Source organism: Gymnodraco acuticeps, unplaced genomic scaffold, assembly GCF_902827175.1.
Source record: "Gymnodraco acuticeps unplaced genomic scaffold, fGymAcu1.1, whole genome shotgun sequence".
NCBI classification, from domain to species: domain Eukaryota; kingdom Metazoa; phylum Chordata; class Actinopteri; order Perciformes; family Bathydraconidae; genus Gymnodraco; species Gymnodraco acuticeps.
In genome coordinates this window covers 144,586-170,506 of record NW_022989762.1, presented here as the reverse complement: position 1 = coordinate 170,506, position 25,921 = coordinate 144,586, and the positions used below count along the sequence as shown (strand labels likewise).

Below are 25,921 nucleotides of genomic sequence, written 5' to 3'. Positions count from 1 at the left end.
ACTCTAGCGCGTTCTCACCACACACAACACGGAACCAACTTTTGTCTTATGATGTTAGCATAAGCACACATATTGTATAAATAAGCATGTAAACACCGTGGACCTAACCTCCTCTAGGGGGGTCCGGGGGCATCCCCCCCCGGGAAGATTTTTTTTTAAAATATTGAAGTTAAAAGCATCAATCTGGTGCACTTTGAGAGCAACATTAAGAGATCTATGGATACATCTCTCAACACCCATATGAAACAGAACTGTAAGTAGATTTTTCTTTATGGATATTTTACAAATCACTTAAACTGTATTCTTGTTTTGTCATATAGTATTTCATAATTGTTTTTCATTTATTCTCTCTGGCCGTCCATCTCATAATGTTCACATAGGAACTAGCTGTCAATAGGAATATCATTCCGGAGAATTATAATTTCTTGCAAAAATCTGTCACAAAAAGAGGTTGCACATTTAAATTCAGTTGTTATGGCAACGTCAGTGGCCAAACAGCCACATTTACTGCTGCAAATACGTTCAAACATGCTGTTGACACGCAAAGCAGTGTCAACTATGCCACCATTTCAGATGACTTTTTCTCAGAAATACTGTCACATAACATCCATATATTTCAGTGCTAGGTTGATGCTTAGCTAAGATAACTATGAAACACTTTAACTGACATGACTCAGGATCAACTGTGTACTGTAAGGTAGCTTCTAGCTTCATGTCGAACAGTAAGTCAACATTTCCCAGAGAGCTTTCTTTGAAATCACCAGGTAACGCTAAAAAACATTACATTTAGATTGTATGACAAAGTGTTTATTTAATATATCTGGCTAGCTATAGTGCAAGTAGCGACAGTAAAAGTAGTCATTGTGCAGATTGGTCCATTTCAGAATAATATGATATGTTTTATAATGATTGATCATGAAAGTGTTCTCAAAGCTGGTAAAGGTGCAGCTAGTCTGAATGACTTTATATACTGCAGGGTAGCTTGTGGATTTACTACAGGTGGAACTAAAGTCTGATTTAAGACTTGATTATATTTCACATCATTCATCCACATCTGTGAAGTAACTAAAGGTATTAAATAAATGTAGTGGAGTAAAAGTACACCATTTACCACTGAATTGTAATAGAGTAGAAGTACAAAGTAGCATAACATTGAAATGCACAAGTAAAGTACTACTTAAAGGACAGAAAGAACTTTGTTTCTATAGGTAAATACACATCTGAGTTGACAAATATGACATGTGGGGTACCTCAAGGCTCCATCTTGGGGCCTCTTCTCTTTAACATCTACATGCTACCACTGGCTCAGATAATGAAGAACAACAAAATAAGTTACCATAGCTATGCAGATGACACACACATTTACGTAACAATTTCACCAGGAGACTATGCTCCAATTCAAACACTGAGTAAGTGCATTGAACAAATCAATGACTGGATGTGTCAGAACTTTCTCCAATTAAACAAAGATAAAACTGAGGTAATGGTCTTGGAGCCAAGGCAGAACGTATAAAAGTTAGCGCTGAGCTTCAGTCTGCAATGTTCAAAACAACAGATAAAGACAGAAATCTAGGTGTAGTCATGGACTCTGACCTGAGTTTCAACAGTCACATTAAAACAGTTACTAAATCAGCCCACTATCACCTAAAGAATATATCTAGGATTAAAAGACTAATGTCACAGCAGGATTTGGAAAACCTTGTCCATGCTTTTATCTTCAGTAGACTCGACTACTGCAATGGTGTCTTCACAGGTCTCACAAAAAAATCTATTAGAAAGCTGCAGCTAATTCAGAACGCCGCTGCTCGAGTCCTCACTAACACTAAGAAAGTGGATCACATCACTCCTGTTCGGAAGTCTTTACACTGGCTTCCTGTGTGTCAAATAATAGATTTCAAAATACTGCTGCTGGTTTATAAAGCTTTGAATGGTTTAGGCCCAAAATACATTTCTGACCTCCTGCTAAATTATGAACTATCCAGAACTCTCAGGTCTTCAGGGACTGGTCAGCTTTCTGTCCCCAGAGTCAGAACTAAACATGGAGAAGCAGCGTTCAGTTATTATGCTCCAAATATCTGGAACAAACTCCCAGAAACCTGCAGGTCCGCTGCAGGTTTCAAGCGACTTTTCTTTTTGTCGCTGCTTTTAATTGAACTATTCATATCTTAGACTACACTGTAACTTTTATCCATGTATTTTTTCTTTTAATGTTTCTTTTATTAGCTTTTCTTTTTAATGACTGATTTTAAATGCCATTTTCTTAATGTCTTTCATTTTTTGTAAAGCACTTTGAATTGCCTTGTGTTGAAAAGTGCTATATAAATAAACTTGCCTTGCCTTGCCTTGTCTTACTAGTATCCTAACATTGTACTTGAGTAAATCTACTTAGTTACTTTACATCCCTGGTCTGGTGCATTCAGACGTTCTCATGAGAGAACAGCTGCTGTTTTCATCTGATATAAAAACAGCCGGTCCTCTCCATCCTGCTCTCACTGCTGCTCCTTTCTGCAGGAAACACAGAACAGAAACAGAATGTAAACATGTATTACTTATGAATAATAGTTTGGTCTAAAATCACACTATGCAGAAATATCTGTGAGAGATATAATGTGTCTCGTCAAATGTGTGAGTTTGTTTATGTGTTTTGTCTGTCATTTCCTGTTTTATTTTGTATTTACCTCTTGTCTTTCATTTGTTTCTTCCTCCCCGGTAGTAGTAGACCGATTCACGGCAGAGGTCATGCTAACCCATGAATTCAGGATTCATGGTTTCCCCAGTGATGTGGTGTCCGACCGAGGTCCCCAGTTAATCTCCATCTTCTGGAGGGAATTCTGCATGCTCCTAGGTGCCACCGTCAGCCTGTCTTCCGGCTACCACCCCCAGTCCAATGGCCAGACAGAACGCCTAACTCAGGACCTCGAGACCTGCCTCAGATGCCTCGTGTCCCAGAGCCCGAGGTCATGGAGCGACCGACTCACTTGGGTGCAATACTCCCACAATACTCTTCCCTCGGACATCAATACCTGGTCGAATGGGAGGGATACGGTCCTGAGGAGCGCTTATGGGTAGCTCCCGCAATTATCATTGATAAGACTCTGATCAGGGACTTCCACGATCGTCGTCCTGATCAGCCTGGGCCCTCAGGGGTTGTCCCTAGAGGGAAGTTTCTGTTGTGTCTCGTCAAATGTGTGAGTTTGTTTATGTGTTTTGTCTGTCATTTCCTGTTTTATTTTGTATTTACCTCTTGTCTTTCATTTCAGACCCTGTTTCTTCCTCCCCTCGTGTGTTTTTCCCGCCTTCATCAGTGTCTGCCCCGCCCCTGATTGTTTCCACCTGTTCCCACTCGCCTCATGTTTAAATAGTCCTGTCTCTTCCCTGTCCTGTGTCAGTTCGTCTTGTTTGTTTCTCCGAATGGTCGTGCCAAGCCTCAGCTCTGAAAGGATCACTTTCGCTCATGTCAGGTTTTGTTTCTTTTGTTAAGTTTTGTAGGCTTAAGTTTTTCTTAAGTTCTCTTCTTGTTATGGCTAGTTTTTTCCTCCTTGTGAGCGCCTATTGTTATTTCCAGTACCTACTCTGTTAAGAGGGATTACCTGAACTGTGAAATTAAAATGACGTTTTTTGTCTCTGGGTCGTGCATTTGGGTTCATCAGTTTGTGTCGAGATCCTGACAAAGGCCCAATCTAATGCAGCTGAAAACACTTTATTTGGATGTCAGTGATCTGTTTTTACTTCTTTATCCTCAGTTTAGAGTCATTTTGAGGACTTGAAGAATAACGGTTGGGAGCTTTATATGGCATGAGTATCAAGCCATTCTGTTATGTTATAATTCAATTGTAATTATACTTACCATCATCTACAAAAGTAAAAAAAAGGTTTCAACACAATCTGCTAACTAAAAATCATGTTCAGATGTGATACGATAATAATAATAATACTTTATTGTAAGATATGAAAGAAAGAAGAAAAAGAAGGCTGAGAAGGATCTGATCAACCATCCACTGTCACTGCTGTAATACACACTATAACCATTCAAGCAAGAATCAGGCATTGGGACAACAAAAAGAAGCCAGTGAATATTTTCAGTTTTAAGAAACATCTGCTGTTACTTACTTTTATGACTGCAATCACTCAGAGTGGACTTTATTAGCAGACTGAGCTCTGCAGAGCTCCAGCAGATCACAAACACCATAAAAGAGCAGGCCATGTATGTGTCAGCACTTAAATAAGGATGTTCAGATCTACCATGTTTTGAACCCCTCACAGGCCGTAAAGTTAAATGAAACAATCTGAAGAGATAGCTTTTACGGACAGTTGAAGAAAGTGTAAAGCGTCTGCCATGGGGAGTTCATGTTGTATTTAAAGTGTGGGCAGCGGGCTCTGGTCTTTAAATACATGCAAGAGATTCAGATAAGTTCATGATCTCCACCAGTGTAAAGTAACTAATGGCGCGTTTCCACTGCAACGGGGTAGCCCCGTTTAAGCGTCCCTAAGCGTCCTCGCTCTGGCCTCGGGCTGCCTCGCTGGCCGGCCCAGGCCGTGGCGCATTTCCATTACAGTTTAGGACCTGGGGTAGCAACGCAGTGTAGGCGGGGCGATCGGCTTTGTTTTTGTTCACATTTCGAGTTGTTCCGTCGAGCTCCCGCTGGATTTGATCATCCCCAATGAGATGTAGGAACGTCGTCACCTCCTCGGTCGACCACGGTGTGCTTTTCTTATTAGACGTAGCCATTTTTGTAGCTCATCCGTTTACAAAATGCTGTTTATAAAAATGCTGCAAGCTTGCTTCTAGATATATATGCGACGCTAGGGATGAACTCGCGCGCGATCTTGTGACGATTCTCTCTGACCAATCAGCAGTCGAGAGTGTTGACGTCACTAGTTCAGCCCTGGCCCTGGTCTGAGGGAACCACGATTTTATGAGGCCGGAAAAAGAGGGAAAAAGTACCCGCTGGCCGGTACTAGGCTATATTGAAACGCCACCAAAAACCGGCCTGGCCGCTTGAGGACGGTTAAGGACGCTTAAACGGGGCTACCCGCTGCAGTGGAAACGCGCCATAAGTAAATGTACTCAAGTACTGTACTTAGGTACCATTTTTGAAGTACTTTTACTTTACTTGAGTATTTTAATTTAATGCCACTTTGTACTCCACTACATTAATTTAACATGTTTAGCTACTTTTCAGAACTGTAAACACAATGCATTTCTAAAAATAAACCAGTACTTTTTAAGGTACAGAAAAGTAGAAATATCCAATGTAACAACAAGTCAGAAGTTGTTTATCTACAACAGTCAAATGCTACTTGATGCAACATTACTATCCAATAAGTATAATAATAAATCGAACAAGCACACACAGCCGGATGATGTTAAAGGCTGCTTAATATTTCAAAACATTTTTAAATGAAAAAATACAGGTCACATCATGCTGAAATGATGAGTGTATATGGCTTTTGCAATTTGATAGTTATAAGAAGTGAACATTCAAATCACTGCAGAAGTGTTCTTTTGTATCAGGGTGGCAGTAGCCCAGTCTGTATGGAACCGAAGGAACGCCGGAGTGTGTATTGGTAGCTGAAGAGGTGAAAAACTGAATTTCCACTCAATTCATTAATGAAATTTGAGTTTAATCTTAAGAGGTTTAAACAGCACTATAAAAAGCATCAGAGACCCAACATAACTTTTTACCATGAACAAGAACTTGGACGACCATCTTCCTGGACTTCTTGGGTTGCAGCAAGAGATTTAAATAAAGTATGTCTAATAATATTTTTAAAAGCGTGTGCGTCAAGCAGAACTACAGTAACAAGCGCAACCACTATCCAAATGCAACCTCTATTGATGGCGATCTGCAAGATGAGAAATGACAAGAAACCCTGGCATGATGTCCTGCATACCAAGGGGCATGATGCTCACAGAGAGCGAGGGAAATTACTCCGGAGTCTGAGCTTAAAGCAGCATATCATTTTGTCCTCATGCGCCAATGAGCAGCTCTCATAGGAAAGAACGAGACCCCGCCTCCCACGCTCTATCCAGTTCTTATTATACATCCATGGGTCAGTCACACACAAGTCACAGCCATAGTCTCCCCTTTCACGCAAGCCCCCAGGAAGTGCGCCGGACTCTGTGCCCAAAATGTGTTGTGTCCAAACGGCGGTACAGCAATTTCCGTATCAGTCTGTGACGTCACCCGGCCCAAAAAGACTTTTTCCCATTGACTAACATGGGGAAAGAGGCGTCTGTAAATCAGACAACCAAATAAACTACCCAGTATGAACTATTTTATAGCCCTTATTAGAATCATTAAGTCCTTATAGTTGTAAAATGCACTAAAAGCCGAATCTAGATTTATTTTCTCTCTCCATTCATTCTAGTGAGCCGAGAGTGGGAGCTCGGGGGGCGGGGCTTAAGGGGCGCATGCTCTGTGGGCGCACATACGGGTTCTTCTCATGGATGTATAATAAGAACTCAGTTGCGGTCGAATAGTCCGTTTTGTTCATGGATGTATAATAAGAACTGGATACAGCGTGGGAGGCGGGGCCTCATTCCTATGAGAGTTGCTCATTGGCGCATGAAAACAAAATGGCCCAACTTTTGAGAGAGCGAAACGTCACAGATTACCCGTCATGCCTGGCTGTCAGAGCAGAAGAACCCGAATCCAGCTATACAAATGTTAATACTGGTTAGTTTAAAAAAACGTATCCAACGATTTACAGACGTCTCTTTCCCAATGTTAGTCAATGGGAAAAAGTATTTCCGGGCCCAGTGACTGATACAGAAGTGTAGTACCGCCGTTTGGCCACAACGAATATTTTCTTCAGAGTCCGGCGCACTTCCTGGGGGCTTGGTTTTGCTTAGGAATCTTCCTAACGGAGTGAAATGACCCGGAGTACCTCAGTGGCAACCATGATAAGAGCGGTTCGAATTCTCTAGATCAGTGGTCACCAACCAGTCGATCGCAATCGATCGCGCACCGTTAAAAAAAAAAGTAACAAAAGAAATAAAAGTAAAAAAAATATAAATAATGTTTTTTTTAAATAACGTTTTTAGATGTAAGCCTATCATCCACCACCCCGTTATGACACAGACAGTCTCCATAGGCGGCGCATGAGGCTCAGGTTTGGGAAGGCTAAATAACTTTTTTTTTACCTGACGCTGCCCGCCTCCCGTCTATAGAAAAGAGATCAACTAAATGAAAGCACCGCCTGCTGACCAATCAGAGCTCAGTGTGCGGAGTTTAAATATATCAAGTCATATTACAGGATAAAGGAAATAGAGTTTAAACTGCTGTAGCCTATGCAGAGAAGACACCGACGTGTCGCACTTGTCATTCATATCACATCATCAATCAGATCATCGATCATATTATATCACAATATTTCCTTATCTGAGTCAGCTTCTCGAGCCGTATCTGGCCGTGCAACACTTACATTGTCACATATACTGTATGCAGAAGTATTATTTTAATCAACACATTAAGTTGACGAAACACTCAAATGTAATTAAAGTCAGATCCACTCGTGTCTGGGGCAGTGATCATACAACTGTTGTACGCATTCAAACCTATAATTTAAACACTCTGTAAATTATTTATTTTTTAACCAGTTGTTATTTACCTTGCAGGTGCAACTCTGTGGCTTGTATCCTGGATTATATGTTTAAATCATGGATGTTTAAAGTTCATATTTGTCTAATATTAGTTTACTTTTCATTAATGAAGTATGACGCTGCGCTGTCAATACACTTGTCCCTGTTTGTGATTGGTCAAATGTAGCTAACCCCGCCCCTGGCTTGATTTACCGAGTTGATAACCAGAGTCGTAGGACCGCTTAGCGAGATCTCGTTTGTTAGAGTTAGTTAATATAACTCAAACATATCCAGGGTCTGTTGAACTGGCTTCGTAGTACAGGGCACAGGTGGCTGCATAGCAGCGCTAATGTCAAAGACACAAACATTATAGGCTACATTATATTTTTTTATTTTACCAGAATGCAGTGACACAAATATTTGGGAAGGCTTAGCCTTCCCTAGCCTACAGTACCCGCCGCCCCTGACAGTCTCTGGTTTGTACTTGTTTAACGTTTGTCCAGTTTCTGAACAGATATGAGGAGCTGTGAGCTCTGAGTGCTAACAGCTAACGGCTGCTGTTGTGGTTTTCTGATTCAACGTCAGTGACGGTAGGCTGAGATCCTCACCGCTGATTGGCTACAGCGCGTCATTCGCATCAACCGCGTCTGTCCGCGTCTTTGCATTGACTTTACATGTAATCGCGCCGCCCGCAAAAATTGCATCACGTCAGGTGTGAACGCACCAATGGTCTATGCACGGATAAAGAATGTTGTTAGAATTTTGAATTTTTAAGAATTGTGTTAAAAATAACTAGTTTCAATGTTAATGCTAAATGTTGCACTTGCATGCAGATTCAGTGGATAAGCCTCACAGTTAAAATGGCACTTCATGTTATCTGCTAACTGCAAGATGTTATTTTTTTCTTTGTTGTTGTTGCTGCCAACAAAATAATGTACTCATTCACTCAAACAAATGGAAAATAAGCTACATACATTTATATTTAGGATTGTCCATCCATCCATCCATCCATCTTCTCCCGCTTATCCGTGGTCGGGTCGCGGGGGTAGCAGTTCCAGCAGAGAGCCCCAAACGTTCCTTTCCCTGGCCACATCAACCAGCTCTGACTGGGGGATCCCAAGGCGCTCCCAGGCCAGCGAAGAGATATAATCCCTCCACCTGGTCCTAGGTCTACCCCTCGGTCTCTTCCCAGCTGGACGTGCCTGGAACACCTCCCTAGGGAGGCGCCCAGGTGGCATCCTTACTAGGTGCCCGAACCACCTCAACTGGCTCCTTTCGACGCGAAGGAGGAGCGGTTCAACTCCGAGTCCCTCCCGGATGACTGAACTTCTCACCTTATCCCTAGGGAGACACCAGCCACCCTGCGGAGAAAACCCATCTTGGCCGCTTGTATCCGCAATCTCGTTCTTTCGGACATGACCCATCCTTCAGGACCATAGGTGAGGGTAGGAACGGAAATAGCCCGGTAGACAGAGAGCTTTGCCTTCTGGATCAGCTCTCTTTTGCGGGGTCTCGTTATTTCCTATGAGAGCTGCTCATTGGCGCATGAAGGCAAAATGGCCCAACTTTTGAGAGAGCGAAACGTCACAGATTACCCGTCATGCCTGGCTGTCAGAGCAGAAGAACCCGTATGTGCGCTCACAGAGCATGTGCCCCTTAAGCCCCGCCCCCGAGCTCCCACTCTCGGCTCACTAGAATGAATGGAGAGAGAAAATAAATCTAGATCCGGCTTTTAGTGCATTTTTATTTTACAACCGAACCGGTCCTGGAACCGCGTTGGTGTGAAAGAGGCATATGTGACTGACCCGAGTTTGCACCTCGTCGTTCTGATAGCTCCGCCCCTTCGCTCCAAACCCCCTCCCTCCCCCCACATCTACAGGTGAAAATTACTTTAGCGACACATTCATCGCAATAAGTGTAGCAAAAGCCAAGGCCGCAGACTATTCGTCGATGTATACTGCCACAGAGCAGATTCGTGACGTTGTAATGACTGATTTGAGAGGTTGTAATAACCAAGTTGCAGTTGTAATGGAAAATATATTTAAAACATATATATTTTTCTGCAAGTGAACATTTCATCACTAAGTTAATTTTTTTTTCTACAAGCTACAAAACTTTTTTTTTTCCTGTGACTTCAAATTTGGTTCACAGATACGTGGATATTTTATAAGTGTAGATGTATACACACAAGCTCAGATTTTTTTTCTGCAAGTACTCACATTGTACTCTACAAGTGCTCACATCCTACCTTCATATATGTGGCCCCTGAACTAAAATCTGTTTGACTCATTGATCTAAATCAACTTGTGAGTATAAAGCCTGAAAAGCATTTGAGATCAGTGACGTGCACAGGTACGTATAGAGTATAGGGGACAAACCAGGGGACTTTACTTCCTCTTGAAACTGTCGGTTATTTACAAAAAAAAAACCTAAATATAGCCTATTTGTTTTTATTGTGCTTCGGTCTTTCTGTGTCTTTTCATCTGCTCCGTGAACTCCCTCAACGAGGCCGCTCACTCTCTTTTCTTGATTGCCCTCTCTCATACCTCATTCACACCAACGGTGTTTCAGGGCCGGTTCGGAGCTGGAGCTTGAAAAGCACCGGGTTTTCCTCTTCACACCGCAGCGAGCAGCCTCTTATGCCCCTTTCACACCAGCGCTTTTTCAGCTCCGGCTCGGAGCTGGAGCCTGAAAAGCGCCGGGTTTTCCTGTTCACACCACAGTGGCGCCGGCTCTTAGCTCCGGAATCGGGTTCACTTCCAGCTCCAAAAAATTGTCGGTCTAGAGGCAAGAGCTTCGGAGCTAAGAGGTGGCGTCGCTTACGTCTCTCTTACGTCGAGGCGTGCAGGAAACTAAACCCTCCTCCCCTGAACATGGGTCGACTGTCATGCCTGCCTACAAGCAGTAGTGCTTATAAACACACTTTATAAAGTCAGGCAACACTAACCAGGCTTCGTGTGATTCTGTTTATTTGTACCTTATTTTGACCATCCGTTCATTGTTATTGATCATTGTGGAGAGAGGCAGACGTTTTGTTTTGTATTATAGCAGCTATCGGATGCAATCAATACATGGGCTGCACAGGTTGTCGTGTCCGACTATCACAAGTAGAATCATTATAAAAATACGCCGGTAAAATGTGCCTGTAGAAAACGGTTTATGCCACAATAGGATAGCAATAGCAAGTAGTCAGTTTAGCTTCGGTTGCTATGCTAACATCACCCATTTTATACCAGAGAAACTTTCATAACAGCGTTGTGATACCAAACAGCGTCAATTCAGACTGACACACATTAACTTAGGCTAAGGGGAACTGGGGATATGTATCAGCTGCTTGTGTGAGTCGGACAGTGAATACTTTAGAGCGGCCGCAGCAGTGTGAGCTAACCGGGAGCTAACGGAGGAGAATAAACTCCCGTGGAAGAGCAGCCAACACTGCAGTGGTCGGTAAATGCTGCAGAAACACATTAATAAACAATGAACCACGGCACTCTGGAGCAAAGTATAAGGTTGGAGAAGTCGTTATTCAAGTTATTCTGGCTTTGTGTGATTAAAAGCAACACGATCATCGACCCGACGCAGTTCCCCGTTGTTGTTGTTGTTGTTGTGAGCGCCGTAATGCCGTTGGGGAGCAAATCAGCGATGTAAACGGTGACGTCATGACGCAGCAGCGGCAGCACCAGTCGAGTGCTGGGCGGTGTGAACAGAGCGGGAGCAGAAAAGGGAAACCAGAGCTGAACCAGAAAAGCTCTAGCTCGGAGCTAGAAAGGGAAAAGCGCTGGTGTGAAAGCCGCATTAGCTCCGGAATCCGGTTCGTTTCAAGCACCAAAAAATTGTCTGGCCAGAACAAAAGCACCACATACGTCACGCTTACGTCGAGGCGGGGGCAGGGGCATATCAACTCCTGAACAACAACAAAAAGCCCGCGTTTTATCCAGTTTGTACACAACGATGGAGAAACTTAACAAGAGTTTCAGAGTTTCAGAGTTTCTGCCATAGGCTGTATATATAAAGGTTTCTGCTCATGGTGAAGCAACGTGTCTGCGTGTTAAGGTGGAACCTGAGCATTCACGTTGATCACCTCTCATTATAAATCTATAAAACTATAAATATTAAACTTTACTTCACGTGTTCATTTGAGAACAGCTGTTACATACCTGGGTGAAGGTTACAGTTCATTTAAATGAAAGATACAACGTTACTCCACACTCATGGTTCAGTCCACCTTAAGAAATAAGACCGACCTCGGAAGCAGTTGTGTTTTAAAAAAACCTTTATTGACACAAGTACACTTTTTTATAAGAATATAACTAAACCACAGAAATGACTCCGGAAAAGCTGCAGATAGAGCCATACGAAATGATTGCAACTGATTTCATCCGCGCGGTTTGGCTTTATGAAGCAGGCATGCAAACGGTTACGTCATGACGCAAACGACGACGCAAAGACGCATTACCAGTTGGACTCTGGGCGGTGTGAAAAGAGCCAGAGCTAAACCGAAGAACTGGTTCTGAACCTGAAAAGCTCTAGCACGGAGCTTGAACCGGAGTTGCGTTGGTGTGAATGAGGTATCTGAGAACACTTCACTGTCCCGCTTCATTGTAGGATTTCTGCCATGTCTCTACTTTAGTTTGACCATCTCTGTTATTAAGTTATGGAATTCTAAATAAATAAGTAATTAAATACCTTACCGTTACTACGCTCATAAAGAATTCTAAGAATAATGCGTATTGAACTGGTTTAATTAATTCGTGATTTTATTTAAGGTAGCCTAATTAGTTAGAAGCCCTATTTTATCAGTAGCCATGTCTGCCGAACAGTTACAATGGTCAAACTACATTAAAACAGAATTGTCCCCATTTTTCTTTAATAGTTACTAACATTAGATATTTTAATGAGATATGGACTGCAGAAAATGTGCCTGAATAACGAATTTAGCAGTTGGACATTGTAAGGTAAACTTCTGTGTAGCAATGCAGTGGGAGTCACCGACTCAGGAAGGAGACACGGTAGAGCAGGAGCTTTGATGTCAAACACTGGAGGTTTATTTGGAGTTACGGCCGGAGAGATTCACATCACAAGTCACAGCAGTCACGGTCTGACTGCACGGGTGGATTGCCACGTCAATTCTGGAGCGCCTCTCTCTCGTTAGCCCATTCAACTGGTTTCACAGAGAGTAATCAACATATTTTGATAAGATAGTTTAACCAGTTGGGCACACTGACGGCCCGTCTACACTACAGGCGTCAAAAAATGCTTTCAACGCTTCGCCCATTCATTTGAATGGGGTGACGTAGGATATTTTCAAACTTCGCCGAACTGCATTGTGGGTAGCTTGGCAAGGCGTTGCAAGCGTCAAAAGTTGAACAATGTTCAACTTTTGAGGCTCGATGCTTGCTCGAAGCTGGCGTCAGCTAGCAAATCCCGTTTTTGCAATTCCCGCCAGTACAAGCGCTAGCCAATCAAACCGCGTGTATGCTGATCCCGCAGGTCTTGACTATTTTCCATATGTCATAAAATGGAGGACAAATTAATCATTGCCGTGGCAAATGTCCCAGTCCTGTATGACTGTACTCTGTTCACCTACCGGGACCTAAACCGGAGGAACCAGGCATGGCGGGAGGTGGCAGAGACAGTTGGTGAAACTGGTAGGTTTTCAACTGTTTGGGGAGTTTATATCCAGTTTACTTCGTTTTAGCATTGAATGGACAGCTAGTAATGTAGCATAATAACATATAATATATATGAATATAATAATAAAAAAACATTATAATAAGTATAAGCATAATATATAACATAACATATAATACATGCACAGCTATCAAGCATAGACAGTATATTTAGCCAGCTAGTAATGTAGCATAACATATAATATATATTAATAAAAAAATATTATATATAATATAAGTATAAGCATAATATATAACATATAATACATGCAGAGGGTGTCGTTTTTCTCATACTGATATTCTGAACAATCTGTGCTGTTGTATTTGCTGTAAAGTGTCTCTACTGTAGGGTAATTGTATTATATGTACAGCACTTTGGCTCGACCAAAAATCGTTTATAAATGTGCTATATAAATCAAACTTGATTTGATTCACAGCTATCAAGCATAGACAGTATATTTAGCCAGCATGGAATGTAGCATAAAAATAGCATTCATTAATGGAAGAATAATTTAGTAAATTCAAGAAATTCACTTTATTATTTATTAACTTTATTATTTCATTTCATTTTATTAGATAATGTCTGCAAGAAGAGATGGAAGAGTCTGAGGGACAGGTTCCGCAAGGAAAATAATATGGAGAAGGAGGCCAAAAGAAGCGGGGCAGGGTCTGCAGGGGGGTACAAGCCCTGGCGTTTCATGGCAGTGATGGGGTTTTTAACCCCATTCATCATAGACCGTGAGACGTCCAGCAATGTCCCCCGGCAGACCCTGCCTCCATCCACCCTGGTGGCAGAGGAAGAGAGCCAGGTAGACAGTGAGTCAGCCAGCCAGTCCACCAGCCAGTCCGCCAGTCAACCAGCAGCAGTCAGCCAGGAGGAGAATGCTGAGGTCCGGGGCAAAACACGGGGTAGGGGGAGGGAGATGTCCCCGTTGAACGAAGTCTGCTGTCTGCTGTCAGCAATTACCCAGCAATTGCCCAGCCAACCCCACCAGTGGTGGAGGAGGACGAGGACTTGCAATTTTTCAAGAGCCTCTTGCCCACCATGAGGCAGATGACAAGGGCACAGAGGGCAAGAGTCCGCCTCGGGGTACACCAGCTAATTTTTTACGTGGACCAGCAGGACAATTTAATAATTTTTTCACACATACTGATCCACATTAAAAAAATGTACACTCATCACACACACTTCACTCAAATTCACCAAATAAAACATTATTTCAAGTATGCTATGGCTATACTGTGTCTTCACTTGTTCATGTGGTTTGTCAGTTGCAACATACCAGAAGCTTCATGTATGTCGGTATATATAATGTGCTTTCTTCTGTAATTGGTCATGTGAAAACCTATTGAAATTATGAGTGGTTTATCAGTAAAAACAGGGCTGAAAGAAAAAGGTTGTTAGTCATATCATAATATAATAATATCAATATAAGAAACATGTTTATTAGGAATGTTTGATTTTAAAATGGCTCATTTGGAATATTTGCTCTTTAAAGAAAATGGGTAGCTCTTAAAAGAGCTTTTGGTTTGGAGGAGCCATGGTGACCCTACACCACTTTATGCTGCCATGACACTACACCCTCCTCATTCAAATAGGAGCAGAGGGTCTCCCGCAGTTGGATGGATCGGCGTGTGGCGTTGTTTGAGCCCATCATAGGTGCATCGCGCAGGGTTGGAGCTTCATCACTCGACTCTGCGACGACAGGGACGACAGGTGTGCGTGATGACCTTCCTATTGTTGTAACTCTTTATTATCAGGGTGTACCAAGAAGTCAGTCAAGTCGCTTCAGCTGATTCAAAATGCTGCAGCTCGTGTACTAACCAGAGTTAGGAAAAGGGACCACATTACTCCTGTTCTGGCTGCCTTACACTGGCTCCCTATAGAACACAGGATAGAATTTAAAATTCTTCTTCTCGCCTACAAAGCCCTTAATGGGCAGGCGCCATCTTACCTTAAAGAACTCATTATACCCTACTGTCCTACTAGGGCATTGCGTTCCAAGAATGCAGGGTTGTTGGTTGTTCCTAGAGTCTCTAAAAGTACAATGGGAGCCAGAGCCTTTTCTTATCAAGCTCCACATTTGTGGAATCAGCTTCCAGTTTGTGTTCGGGCGGCAGACACCCTATCCGTTTTTAAGAGTGCGCTTAAGACCTTCCTTTTTGATAAAGCTTATAGTTAGGGCTGATTAGATCCAGCCCCTAGTTTTGCTGAATAGGCTTAGTTTGTCGGGGGACATCTTACTTCTTCCTTCTCTCTGTCTATACCTGTGTACTCTCATGTTCCGATTAACCCAGCTTCCCCAAATGTCTTTCTTTTTGGTGTCTATATACGCCGGGATCCGGAGTCATGGATGATCCTGCGCTCCTCTGTCCTGGATCGCGAGCCCTGGATCTTGAGTCGTGGCTGTGGTCCTGGATCATAGGTCCTGGATGGATATCCTCGTGGATTCATCTTCCTATTATACACACATGCATTTCCAAACATTTGGACTACCTATGTTGCAAATGTATTATCTTTTCAATTTACACACGGCATCTATTGCACATCTGTCCGTCCTGGGAGAGGGATCCCTCCTCTGTTGCTCTCCCTGAGGTTTCTCCCATTTTTCCCTTTAAACTGTGGGTTTTCTCCGGAAGTTTTTCCTTGTACGATGTGAGGGTCTAAGGACAGAGGGTGTCGTATTGTCATACTGATATTTTGTACAAACTGTAAAGTCCACTGAGACAAATGTAACATTTGTGATATTGGGCTATATAAATAAACATTGATTGATTGATTGATATTGTCTTCCTGCGGAGGAAGTTGTGCAACACACAGGTGGCCTTCACACACAACTCTGTTACCTCCGGGCTGGTGGTGATGACACGCCGGAACATTCTCCACTGAGATGAGAGGATGCCAAACGCACATTCAACCACCAACCTGGCCCGGCTGAGGCGGTAGTTGAACAGCCTCCTTTCACGCGTGAACGGACGCAGCAGGTTGTCCAGCAGCGGAACAGCCTCATCTCCAACAAACACATGGGGAAGAAGGCCCAGCCGCTCTGCTCCTGGGATGACGGTGTCAGGTGGTAGCTGCAGACTGCCATCTCGGAGGCCCTCTCCAAAAGCGGAATTCCTCAGGCTCCCACCGTCGCTGCTCCTTCCAAAACCTCCGACATCCACTACCCTGAAGAGGTACTGGGCATCCACGACAGCCAGTAGCCAGGCCGGAGCCTGGATCACCACGTGCTTCCCATCAATGGCACCAACGCAATTTGGAAAGTTCCAGCGCTCCTGGAACCCAGCAGCAATGGCTCTCCAGTCCTCCGTCTGTGGTACCGGCATGGTCTCCTCGACCAGCGCGGTCCAGATGGCACCCGCAACCTCCTTGACGATGACAGCCACTGTTGCATGCCCGACCCGATAGCTGAATGCTATGGTCCTGTACGAGTCACCGGTTGCCAGGTACCTGAGAAAAAAGTAATATACAAGATTTAAAAAAAAAAAAAGTTATACGCCACGCAGACACACACACCATAGACACACATCACAGACACACACACACACCACAGGCACACACATCACAGACACACACACATCACAGACACACACACACCACAGGCACACACATCACAGACACACACATACACCACAGGCAGACACAAACACCACAGACACACACATCACAGACACACACACACCACAGACACACACATCACACAGACACACACATCACAGACACACACATCACAGACCACAGACACACACACACCAACATACCACAGACACACACATCACAGACACACACACACCACAGACACACACACCACAGACACACCAACATACCACAGACACACACCACAGACACACACACACCACAGACACACACATACACCACAGGCAGACACACACATCACAGACACACACACACCACAGCCACACACACCACAGACACACACATCACAGACACACACACACACCACAGACACACACACACACACACACACACACACACACACACACACACACACGAGAGCAATACTGCGTTTACCTAGCTATCTTAATTAATGTCATTCATCTGAACTACATCACAGACTTCATTCATCCATTGCATGCATTCTCTCCCTTTATATACAGAGTCATATTAAAGAAGTAGAAATACACAAACGTACCGTAGGCAGATGGCGAGTCGCTCGGCGGGTCCGATTGACAAACGCATACGGGTGTCTGCCTTTGCAATCAGTGGACCGACTTTTCCGAGCAACTCGTCGAACGCGTCTTTGCTCATCCTGAAGTACTGCTGAAACAGTACACCATCCAGGTGGAGCTCTTGGACAAGAACGTGGTATTCCCCCCGTTGCAGACGTTTTCTGAGTATTGTATGTACCCAACAGCGACGCACTATACGTGGCCTCCTGCGAGACATTGCATAAACCAACGCTACCGTTGCTACAAAACCGGCATCCATTTTGGCAATAGTGTAGAAGAACCGGGCTTTTTTTTGCTTTGTATGCTGGGGGCGGGCGGGAGATTCCTGATTGGTTGTTGGTCGCCTTGGGCGCGAGAAATCGCCAAGCCTCAGACACGCCCAGCTTCAAGCTTTTTCGACGCCTGTAGTGTAAACGGGCCGTTACGGCCCCTACACACGGCGGCGTGCGTTACCGCTTGGCGGTGGGCGTGTCTGAAGCTTGGGGATTTTTTACGAACAACGCGACCAACAACCAATCACATGAATGTCCCGCCCCGGACATACAAAGCAAAGCATTCATGCTACATCCATGCTGGCTAAATATACTGTCTATGCTTGCTAGCTGTCCATTCAAACGAAGTACACTGGATATAAACTCCCCAAAAAGGCGAAAACCTACCAGTGTCACCCACTGTCTCTGCCACCTCCCCCCATGCCTGGCTCCTCTGGTTTGTATCCATGTATGTAAAGAGGGACTGGTCATATAGTACCGCCACGATCTTTTTCTCCTCCATTTTTTTACATATGGGAAATAACTGCGGCCTGGCTCTCCCAACATACACGCGGTTTGATTGGCTAGCGCTTGTAATGTCAGATTTGCATACGCAGGATTTGATTGGCTGACGCCTCCGTCGAGGCGGCAAAAGTAGAACATTGCTCTACTTTTGCAGCGAGCACCGCGAGAGAAGCTACGCTTTGCTCCCACAATGCAGTTTGGCGAATCGTGACGTCACCCCATTCAAAGTGAATGGGCAGAAGCGTTGAAGCGGCAACGCACGCCGCCGTGTGTAGGCTCCGTTAGTCACTTGCGTTCGTCATTTATGGCCTCGAAGATGTCATACCTTGGAGTCCACAAACAACAAAGAAGGAAGTGTCCCAGTGCACCCACAACAACAGACCATCTGTGACCTAGTGTTGACCGGTCACAGAATGGGAACAATAACATTATGGCTGAAGCAGCCTATGTCCTTAAAGGAGATAAACAGATGTCAGGGTTGGTCCTGTACGTCATATCTAGGAGTCTAGGATAATTATTTCCCTAACAGACATGAAAGTCAACTGAGTGTCACTTGCAATGACATTGTTGTGCTTTTATTACATTACATTACATGTCATTTGTTGACACTTTTATCCAAAGTGACTTACATACATTCAGTACTGTGGACAATCCCCACAGGAGCAATTTGGGCTGAAGTGTCACCAGGGAAACAACGACATGCTGACTGCAGTGGGACTTTTGTATTGTATTGTAGCCTTTATTTAACCAGGTGAAAATCCCATTGAGATCAACGATCTCTTTTTCAAGGGAGACCTACAGCAGACTTGAACTTCCTATCCCCAGATTTGAAGTCCAGCACACTACCCGCTGAGCCACAGCCACCCCATTTTATATCATGAACCTTTTACATTAAAAACAAGGGGGGAGGCCCTTTTTCCAGTTTAGAGCAATAGCCCCTCCAAATGTCTGTGCACGTCTCTGTTTGAGATAATAATACTCCAGCCTCTTGAAATGATTTCAAAGATGAGGATGTGATCTTTAATACAGTTCTACTGTAACAACTGGATCTCCACACAGGAGGGTTTCCTTCTCTCGCTCCGGAGGGATTGTGGTCCGGCTGTGGGAATTCCCCTGTAATTGATTCCTAATTCCAGTGCTTATGAGAGCATGGAAAACTCCGACCACATCTCCAGACTCTCTTTTCCTTTTCTTTTCTTCTCTTTTCACACATACTTCACTTTACCTTATTTAAACCCTTTTCCCAGCTCTTTTACATTACCCTCTCTTTTTGTTGGCGGTCACAGTTTTCTCCTCCTCCCCCTCTACATTTCCAGTGTGTGTGCTGCAGTTTTCCAGGCGTCTGTTTGACAGGACACCTAAATTACAGTCCGGTTGTCCGAGACAATCCACAGACTGAACTTTGAGGCTCACACTGATCTGATGGCACACAGATCTGGACTCACAGAAAAACAAGAATCTGCACACCTCTGAAGATTTCTACTGTAACAAATAAGGTCGTGAGAGATTCCTTAGACTTGCAAAAAAGATTCTGTGCAGGTAATATTGACAAATTGTCCTAGACATCAGGAGCAGATTATCAGAGAATGGGCCCCTGGACACGGACAAGAGAAATACCCCCCATCTTTCCTTTATTTTCACTGAGGGATGGCCACGGGCTGCAGTTGGAACAAGAACACAGACTTTTTGTGTGTCTTGTTTTGGTGGTTTTGTGTTACTTTGTGTCCCTTTGTGATCTTTTTCCCCCTCTTTGTCGTTGACCCTTTGTATTTTGTGTTTATATTCTGGTGCTTTTCCCCTCTTGTAGGCTATCTGTGTTTCTTTGGGCTGACTTTGAGTCTCTTCCTGGGTGTAGGTGTCTCTTTGAGGGACATTTCGAAGTGTAACAGGGGCCCTTGCCACTTTTACCCCTTTCACACCAACGCGGTTCCAGGGCCGGTTCGGAGCTGGAGCTTGAAAAGCACCGGTTTTTCCTGTTCACACCGCAGCGGACCGCCTCTAAGCTACGGAATCCGGTTCGTTTCGAGCACTAAAAAGTTGTCCATCTAGAAAGAAAGCACCGCATACGTCACGCTTACGTCGGAGGGGGGCAAGATTAACCTGAGCAGTTAAAGGCGAGTACGGCAAATAAAAGTTGTAACAAGCAGTAGTGCTGAGCAAAGTGACTAGAACACAACCACACACATAAAGTCAGGCAACACTAACCAGGCTTCTTTTGATTCTGTTTATGTGTACCCAGAGGTCGCATTAACCGAATATTTTCCGTCTATGACGGATTTTTTTTAACAATGACGGACAAATCTGAAAGCAGTCCGTCATTTTGACAGATTAGAACAAACTCGGAACAGCGCCAAAGTTTCCCCGCAGCGAGGCTCCGGTGACGGGCAGCGAAAAAGTCTAGCGCAACCTCTGTGTGTACCTTACTTTGACCATCCGTTCGTTGTTATTGATCATTGTGGAGAGCAGGCAGACGTTTTGTTTTGTATTATAGCAGCTATCGGATGGAATCAATACATGGGCTGCACAGGTTGTCATGTCCGACTATCACAAGTAGAATCATAATGAAAAATACGCCGGAAAACGGCTTATGCCACAATAGGATAGCAACAACAAGTAGTGAAGTTATAGTCAGTTTAGCTTCGGTTGCTATGCTAACATCACCCATTTTATACCAGAGAAACTTTCATAACAGCGTTGTGATGCCAAACAGCGTCAATTCAGACTGACACACATTCACTTATGGGGAATTGGGGATATGTATCAGCTGCTTGTGTGACAGTCGGCCAGTGAATACTTTACAGCAGCCGCTGCCGTGTGAGTTAACGAGAGAATACACTCCTGTGGAAGAGCAGTACTGCAGCAGTCGGTAAACGCCGCTGAAACACATTAATAAACAATTAACCACGGCACTCTGGAGAAAAGTATAAGGTTGGAGAAGTAGTTATTTAATTTAATCTTGCTTCGTATGATTAAAAGCAACACAATCATCGACCCGACGCAGTCCCCCATTGTTGTTGTAGTTAGCGCCGTTGGGGAGAAAATCAGCGGCGTAAACGGTGACATCATGACGCAGCAGCAGCAGCACCAGTCGGGCTCTGGGCGGTGTGAACAGAGCGGGAGCTGAACAGAAGAACCGGTTCTGAACCAGAAAAGCTCTTGCACGGAGCTAGAACGGGAAAAGCCTTGGTGTGAAAGGGGTATCAAGGTCCTTGAGCATGTGCCTGGTAGATCCGATCAATAATCCATCCATGCTAATGATCATTGTAGATCAGGAGAAGTACAACTCAACTGTAAACACATTTAATACATGGTCCTTCACCTTAAATTAACTTTTCCGTACATGTAACATTCTGGACTGACATTTGATGGTTTATCCAAAATAATGACGACATTCAAGGATCGAAAATCCTCCATAACAACCACGAGCCACAGCGACTCCTCCCTGAAACCAGACATGATGATATTAAACTAATCCTTATTATACAGATTAAATGTATTCCTTCAGGATTTTTTATGAAGTCACAAATAATAACAAAGTACCCATTCTTAATATCAGAAAAACACATGTCATATTCTAAACTTCTAAAAGTGAAAGTGCATCATGTCTAACTCTTCTGCATCCAGTCTGTCTCATATGTCCTGAGTTTATCTCTAAAATCTGTTGCTGCCTGTTCCAAAAGCTCACACTCCAGAATGTGAAGGTGTTTTATTGCAGCTGGTCTGCCAGCTTGTGGCCTTTATGAGTTACTACACATGATGTTAGTCTGTGCCTCTTTAATAATTGTTTAATATTAAAGGTCCCCGTTATACTCTTTTTCATCAGTATATCATAGGTCTCAGATATATACAGAACCTGTCTCTGATTGGCTGAAACATCAAACGATCATTGCAGCATCCCATAATCCCCTCTGTTTCAGCCTTGTTCCAAAAGTGCTGATTCTGGGTCTGTAGCTTTAAATGCTAATGTACTGCTGCTGGCCACGCCCCTCTGAGAAGTGATTGGTTTAAAAAAAAAAAAACACAATGGTGCTCTAGGAGGAGATTCAGGTGATAAGGTGTGTAACCCAAAAAAACAAAGTGACATCACAAAATGACCAAAATGTGATCAGCTCATATTCAGACTAGGGCTGTCAGTCGATTAAAATATTTAATCGCGATTAATTAATCAACATATGAGTGGACAAATATGCTTTATGCTAATGTTTATTATCATTTGAACAATGACAAATATTCTCATGAATATTAAACACAACAACCTCTGAACATTACAAATATTCGCCTCAATTCAACCTGGAACCTCTCTCATTCAATAATACAATACAAATGGTGTGTGTGTGTGTGTGTGTGTGTGTGTGTGTGTGTGTGTGTGTGTGTGTGTGTGTGTGTGTGTGTGTGTGTGTGTGTGTGTGATGGATCGTTGGAGCTATGTGCAACTCAAGGCATATGCTCGAACGGGAGCTGCCTGGACGCTGCAATCATGTTGCGCACTATCCGTGCTGAGTGTGCTGACTTTTCGTACAATGTCCCACTGTCTGGCTTCCTGCATAAAGTCAAGTGCTCGGCGTAGTTGTGGCGAAATGTTTTCATTTAAACAGCTCCTTGTATCCGTTAGCGCAGCTAGCTAGCACCAGATGCTAACAACAACAATGCACGTAAGGTCTCTCTCTCGCTCGCTCGGGCCACACATACACACACCCTCCCGGTCCTCCCAATAGCCAGTCGGTGCCTGCCGGTGAGCGTGGAAGTGTGGTCTGCCACAAGCGGGCTGCAGGAGCGGGGCTGTCAGCATCAGCTTGTAGATGGTATTTTAAACTTGATGCGCTCTGAAACTACGGGGCGGCCGAGGAAAAAAAATACACATGCGTTAATCGCGTTAAAATAATTAGTGGCGTTAATTTTTTTTTGCGTTAAATTGACAGCCCTAATTCAGACATGTTTTTGTTACTGACTCTTTCAGAGTTTCGTAAGTTATGGCGCGTTTCCACTGCAGCACGTAGCACGGCTTAATACGGTTTGGTTTGGCCCGGCCCGCTTTTTTTTGCTTTTCCACTAGGGCAGGGGTCTTCAACTAAAATTCAACGAGGTCCAGTTAGAGAAAATCTCCCCATGCAAAGGTCCGGAACATCAAAATGTCTAACTTGCTTCATGAATTAGTGTGATATATATTGAAGTAGCCTGCAGCTTTATCAACGTCTGCATGTAATCAACAACTGACTGCCAATCAAATAAAGAAAGTACAATTCAAAAACAACAATATTTATTGTCAATTAACATTACTTAAATACTTTGGATATGTGTAATGTTCCTCTCGGGCTGCATTAACAAATAAAATAGAGACAATACATAAAATAGCTTTTGAAAATATGTGCATCTTAAAAGTGCTTAATTTTAGATAAATAAAATAAAGTGTAGCAGCAGCTTGAGTTTCCCTTTGTCTTTGTTAACCGTTTCACATCATGACTTAACAGTTTCAGCCGATTATAGAACAATATCAGTCTTTACATCATAACAATTGAACAGTTTTAAAGTTTCTCTTTCTTTCCCTCTTATATTGCAGTCCCTCACTCACTTTTTTTAAATTCAGTGTGAGAATTGAGCTGGAGCTTGTCCTGCCAGGAGTTTGTAAATCTGGGTTGACATGGAGTCAGGGCCATTCTCACACACATGCAGGTGCTCATTGGTTTCAGTGATGCAAACACAGGTATGGTGAAAAAAGAGAGCACTATTCGAAGCAGGAAAAAAACAGCGTAATATACCATCTGATAAAGCCCTGAGCTAATAATGCTTCAATTAACTGTTCTTTATAATATACTCAGATCAATAGGAGACAGAGATGTTAAGTTAAAAATCAAGGGTTTTTATTATTGTTTACAGCAGGGGTGGGGAACCTTTTTCCTTTCAATTTTTACAACATCCTCCGAGGGCCGTACAAATTATTGAACTCAACCTCTGCTTAAAAAAACTAAAATCACAGCCCATTCAGTTGGCCTTTCTTTCATGCTGTGCAAAGAAAAAGCAACTTCTTAATCCAGATATCTCACCATGACTCACGCATGCATGCATGTGCACGGTGTGGCATGACCACCACAACAGAAAGATATGGACACAAGATGTGTGCAAATGTATTTAGTATCCTATCCATGTGAACATGATTTAAGTGGGGGCGGACCTCTCCTCCTCTAGGGGGGTCCGGGGGCATGCTCCCCCGGAAAGATTTTTTTTTAAATATTGAAGTTAAAAGCATCAATCTAGTACACTTTGAGAGCAACATTAAGAGATCTATGGATACATCTCTCAACACCCATATGAAACAGAACTGTAAGCATATTTTTCTTTTTGGATATTTTACAAATCACTCCCCTTTTAAACTCTATTCTTGTTATTGTTAACAACTTTTTTGTTACTGTCATATAGTATTTTATACCTGTTTTTCATTTTCCGTATAGGTCGAGGTCTGGGTCCGGATCCGGACCGCGGTCCGCCTGTTGCCGACCCCTGCACTAGGGGTATACCGGCTCACGGGTACGTTTTCACTTTTTTTCTGGCCCTCCAAAATCGAGGTTCCTACTGAGCTGAAACCGAGCTGAAAATATGCTAAACTAGTGACGTAAACACTCCCGACTGCTGATTGGTCAGAGAGAATCGTCACAATTGTTGCGCGAGACACTCACCAAGCGTCGCATAAGCACCATTTTTAAAACAGACGAGCTACCGTCAACAAATCCATAAAGAAATGGCAGCAACAACAAAAACACGGCGTGGTCGTTTGACGAGGTACAGATGTTATTCCATCTCGTTGCGGATTAAAACATACAGTGGGAGCTCGACGGCGCAATGTGAAACGACGCCTGGACTCGGCAATGGTGTCCTGCACCGTAGACGGACCACTTTTGGACAAAATGTCCTCTCCGTTAAAGGCAGCTCATTGTGAAATAGCCTCTCAACTGAGATACGGGATTGTCCCACTCTCAATTGCTTTAAAGGTCAACTCAAAGAATGATTGAGAAACAAACAGATGTGCAATCACCGCTTTAACACAGAGGTAACTCCTCTTGCACTTTAGGTAGCTCTTGTATCTTCTCTTGCACTTTATATGTCGTTGCTGCTATATTGTACTGCCATGTGGTAAATACTTGTGTATGCTGCTCTTGCTCTTTTGCACTTTCTGCACATGTAATTTGTTTTTGCTATGTTTGTCAAATGTAATCTTCTTAAATGTTTTATGTGAGGGACTACGGATGGAAATGAGCTCAAAGCTAAATCTGGCACTGTTACGCTTGACACATTTGTTATGTTTTAAGTGTTCATCACTGTGCACTGTCCCTGCCAAATAAACGATTAAATGAAGAAAAAAAATCAAACGCACACAGGCAGCTGTGTTTAAATCCAGTTTGACGGTAAAGAATGTATCCTGGTTTCATTTATCTGGCCTCATTGCTGTGATGTGTAATTTATGTTGATTTAATAGTACCGCATAGTTTAGCAAATAAAGTGATCGATCTCCCAGCTAGCGCTGTCTGTGTAGTATTTTGTAACGTAACGTCCCAAACAGCGACCGTCTGTTAAACGCTATAGATTCTAACGGCAGTGTTTTATTAATATTTAGTTTCAAGCTCTCGTCCTTAATAAAAACAAAACTAGTCGAAGGGAAATGCTCCCAGCCAACTGTCACTCCGACCGACTCCGTGGACTTTTTC

The 25,921-nt window shown here is 43.4% G+C and overlaps 1 protein-coding gene across 1 annotated transcript in view; it reads right to left on the bottom strand.

Annotated features, from left to right (window-relative positions):
• Positions 1-2,489: 2,489 nt before the first annotated feature.
• The window catches only part of LOC117545744, a 40,146-nt gene continuing 16,714 nt past the window's right edge, over positions 2,490-25,921 (bottom strand). The window contains exons 4-6 of the mRNA XM_034215687.1: positions 17,412-17,568; positions 16,181-16,708; positions 2,490-2,505 (exon numbers count right to left, since the gene is read on the bottom strand). Of these exons, the coding sequence (XP_034071578.1) occupies positions 2,490-2,505; positions 16,181-16,708; positions 17,412-17,568 (701 nt within the window). The remainder of the gene's footprint in view (positions 2,506-16,180; positions 16,709-17,411; positions 17,569-25,921) is intronic.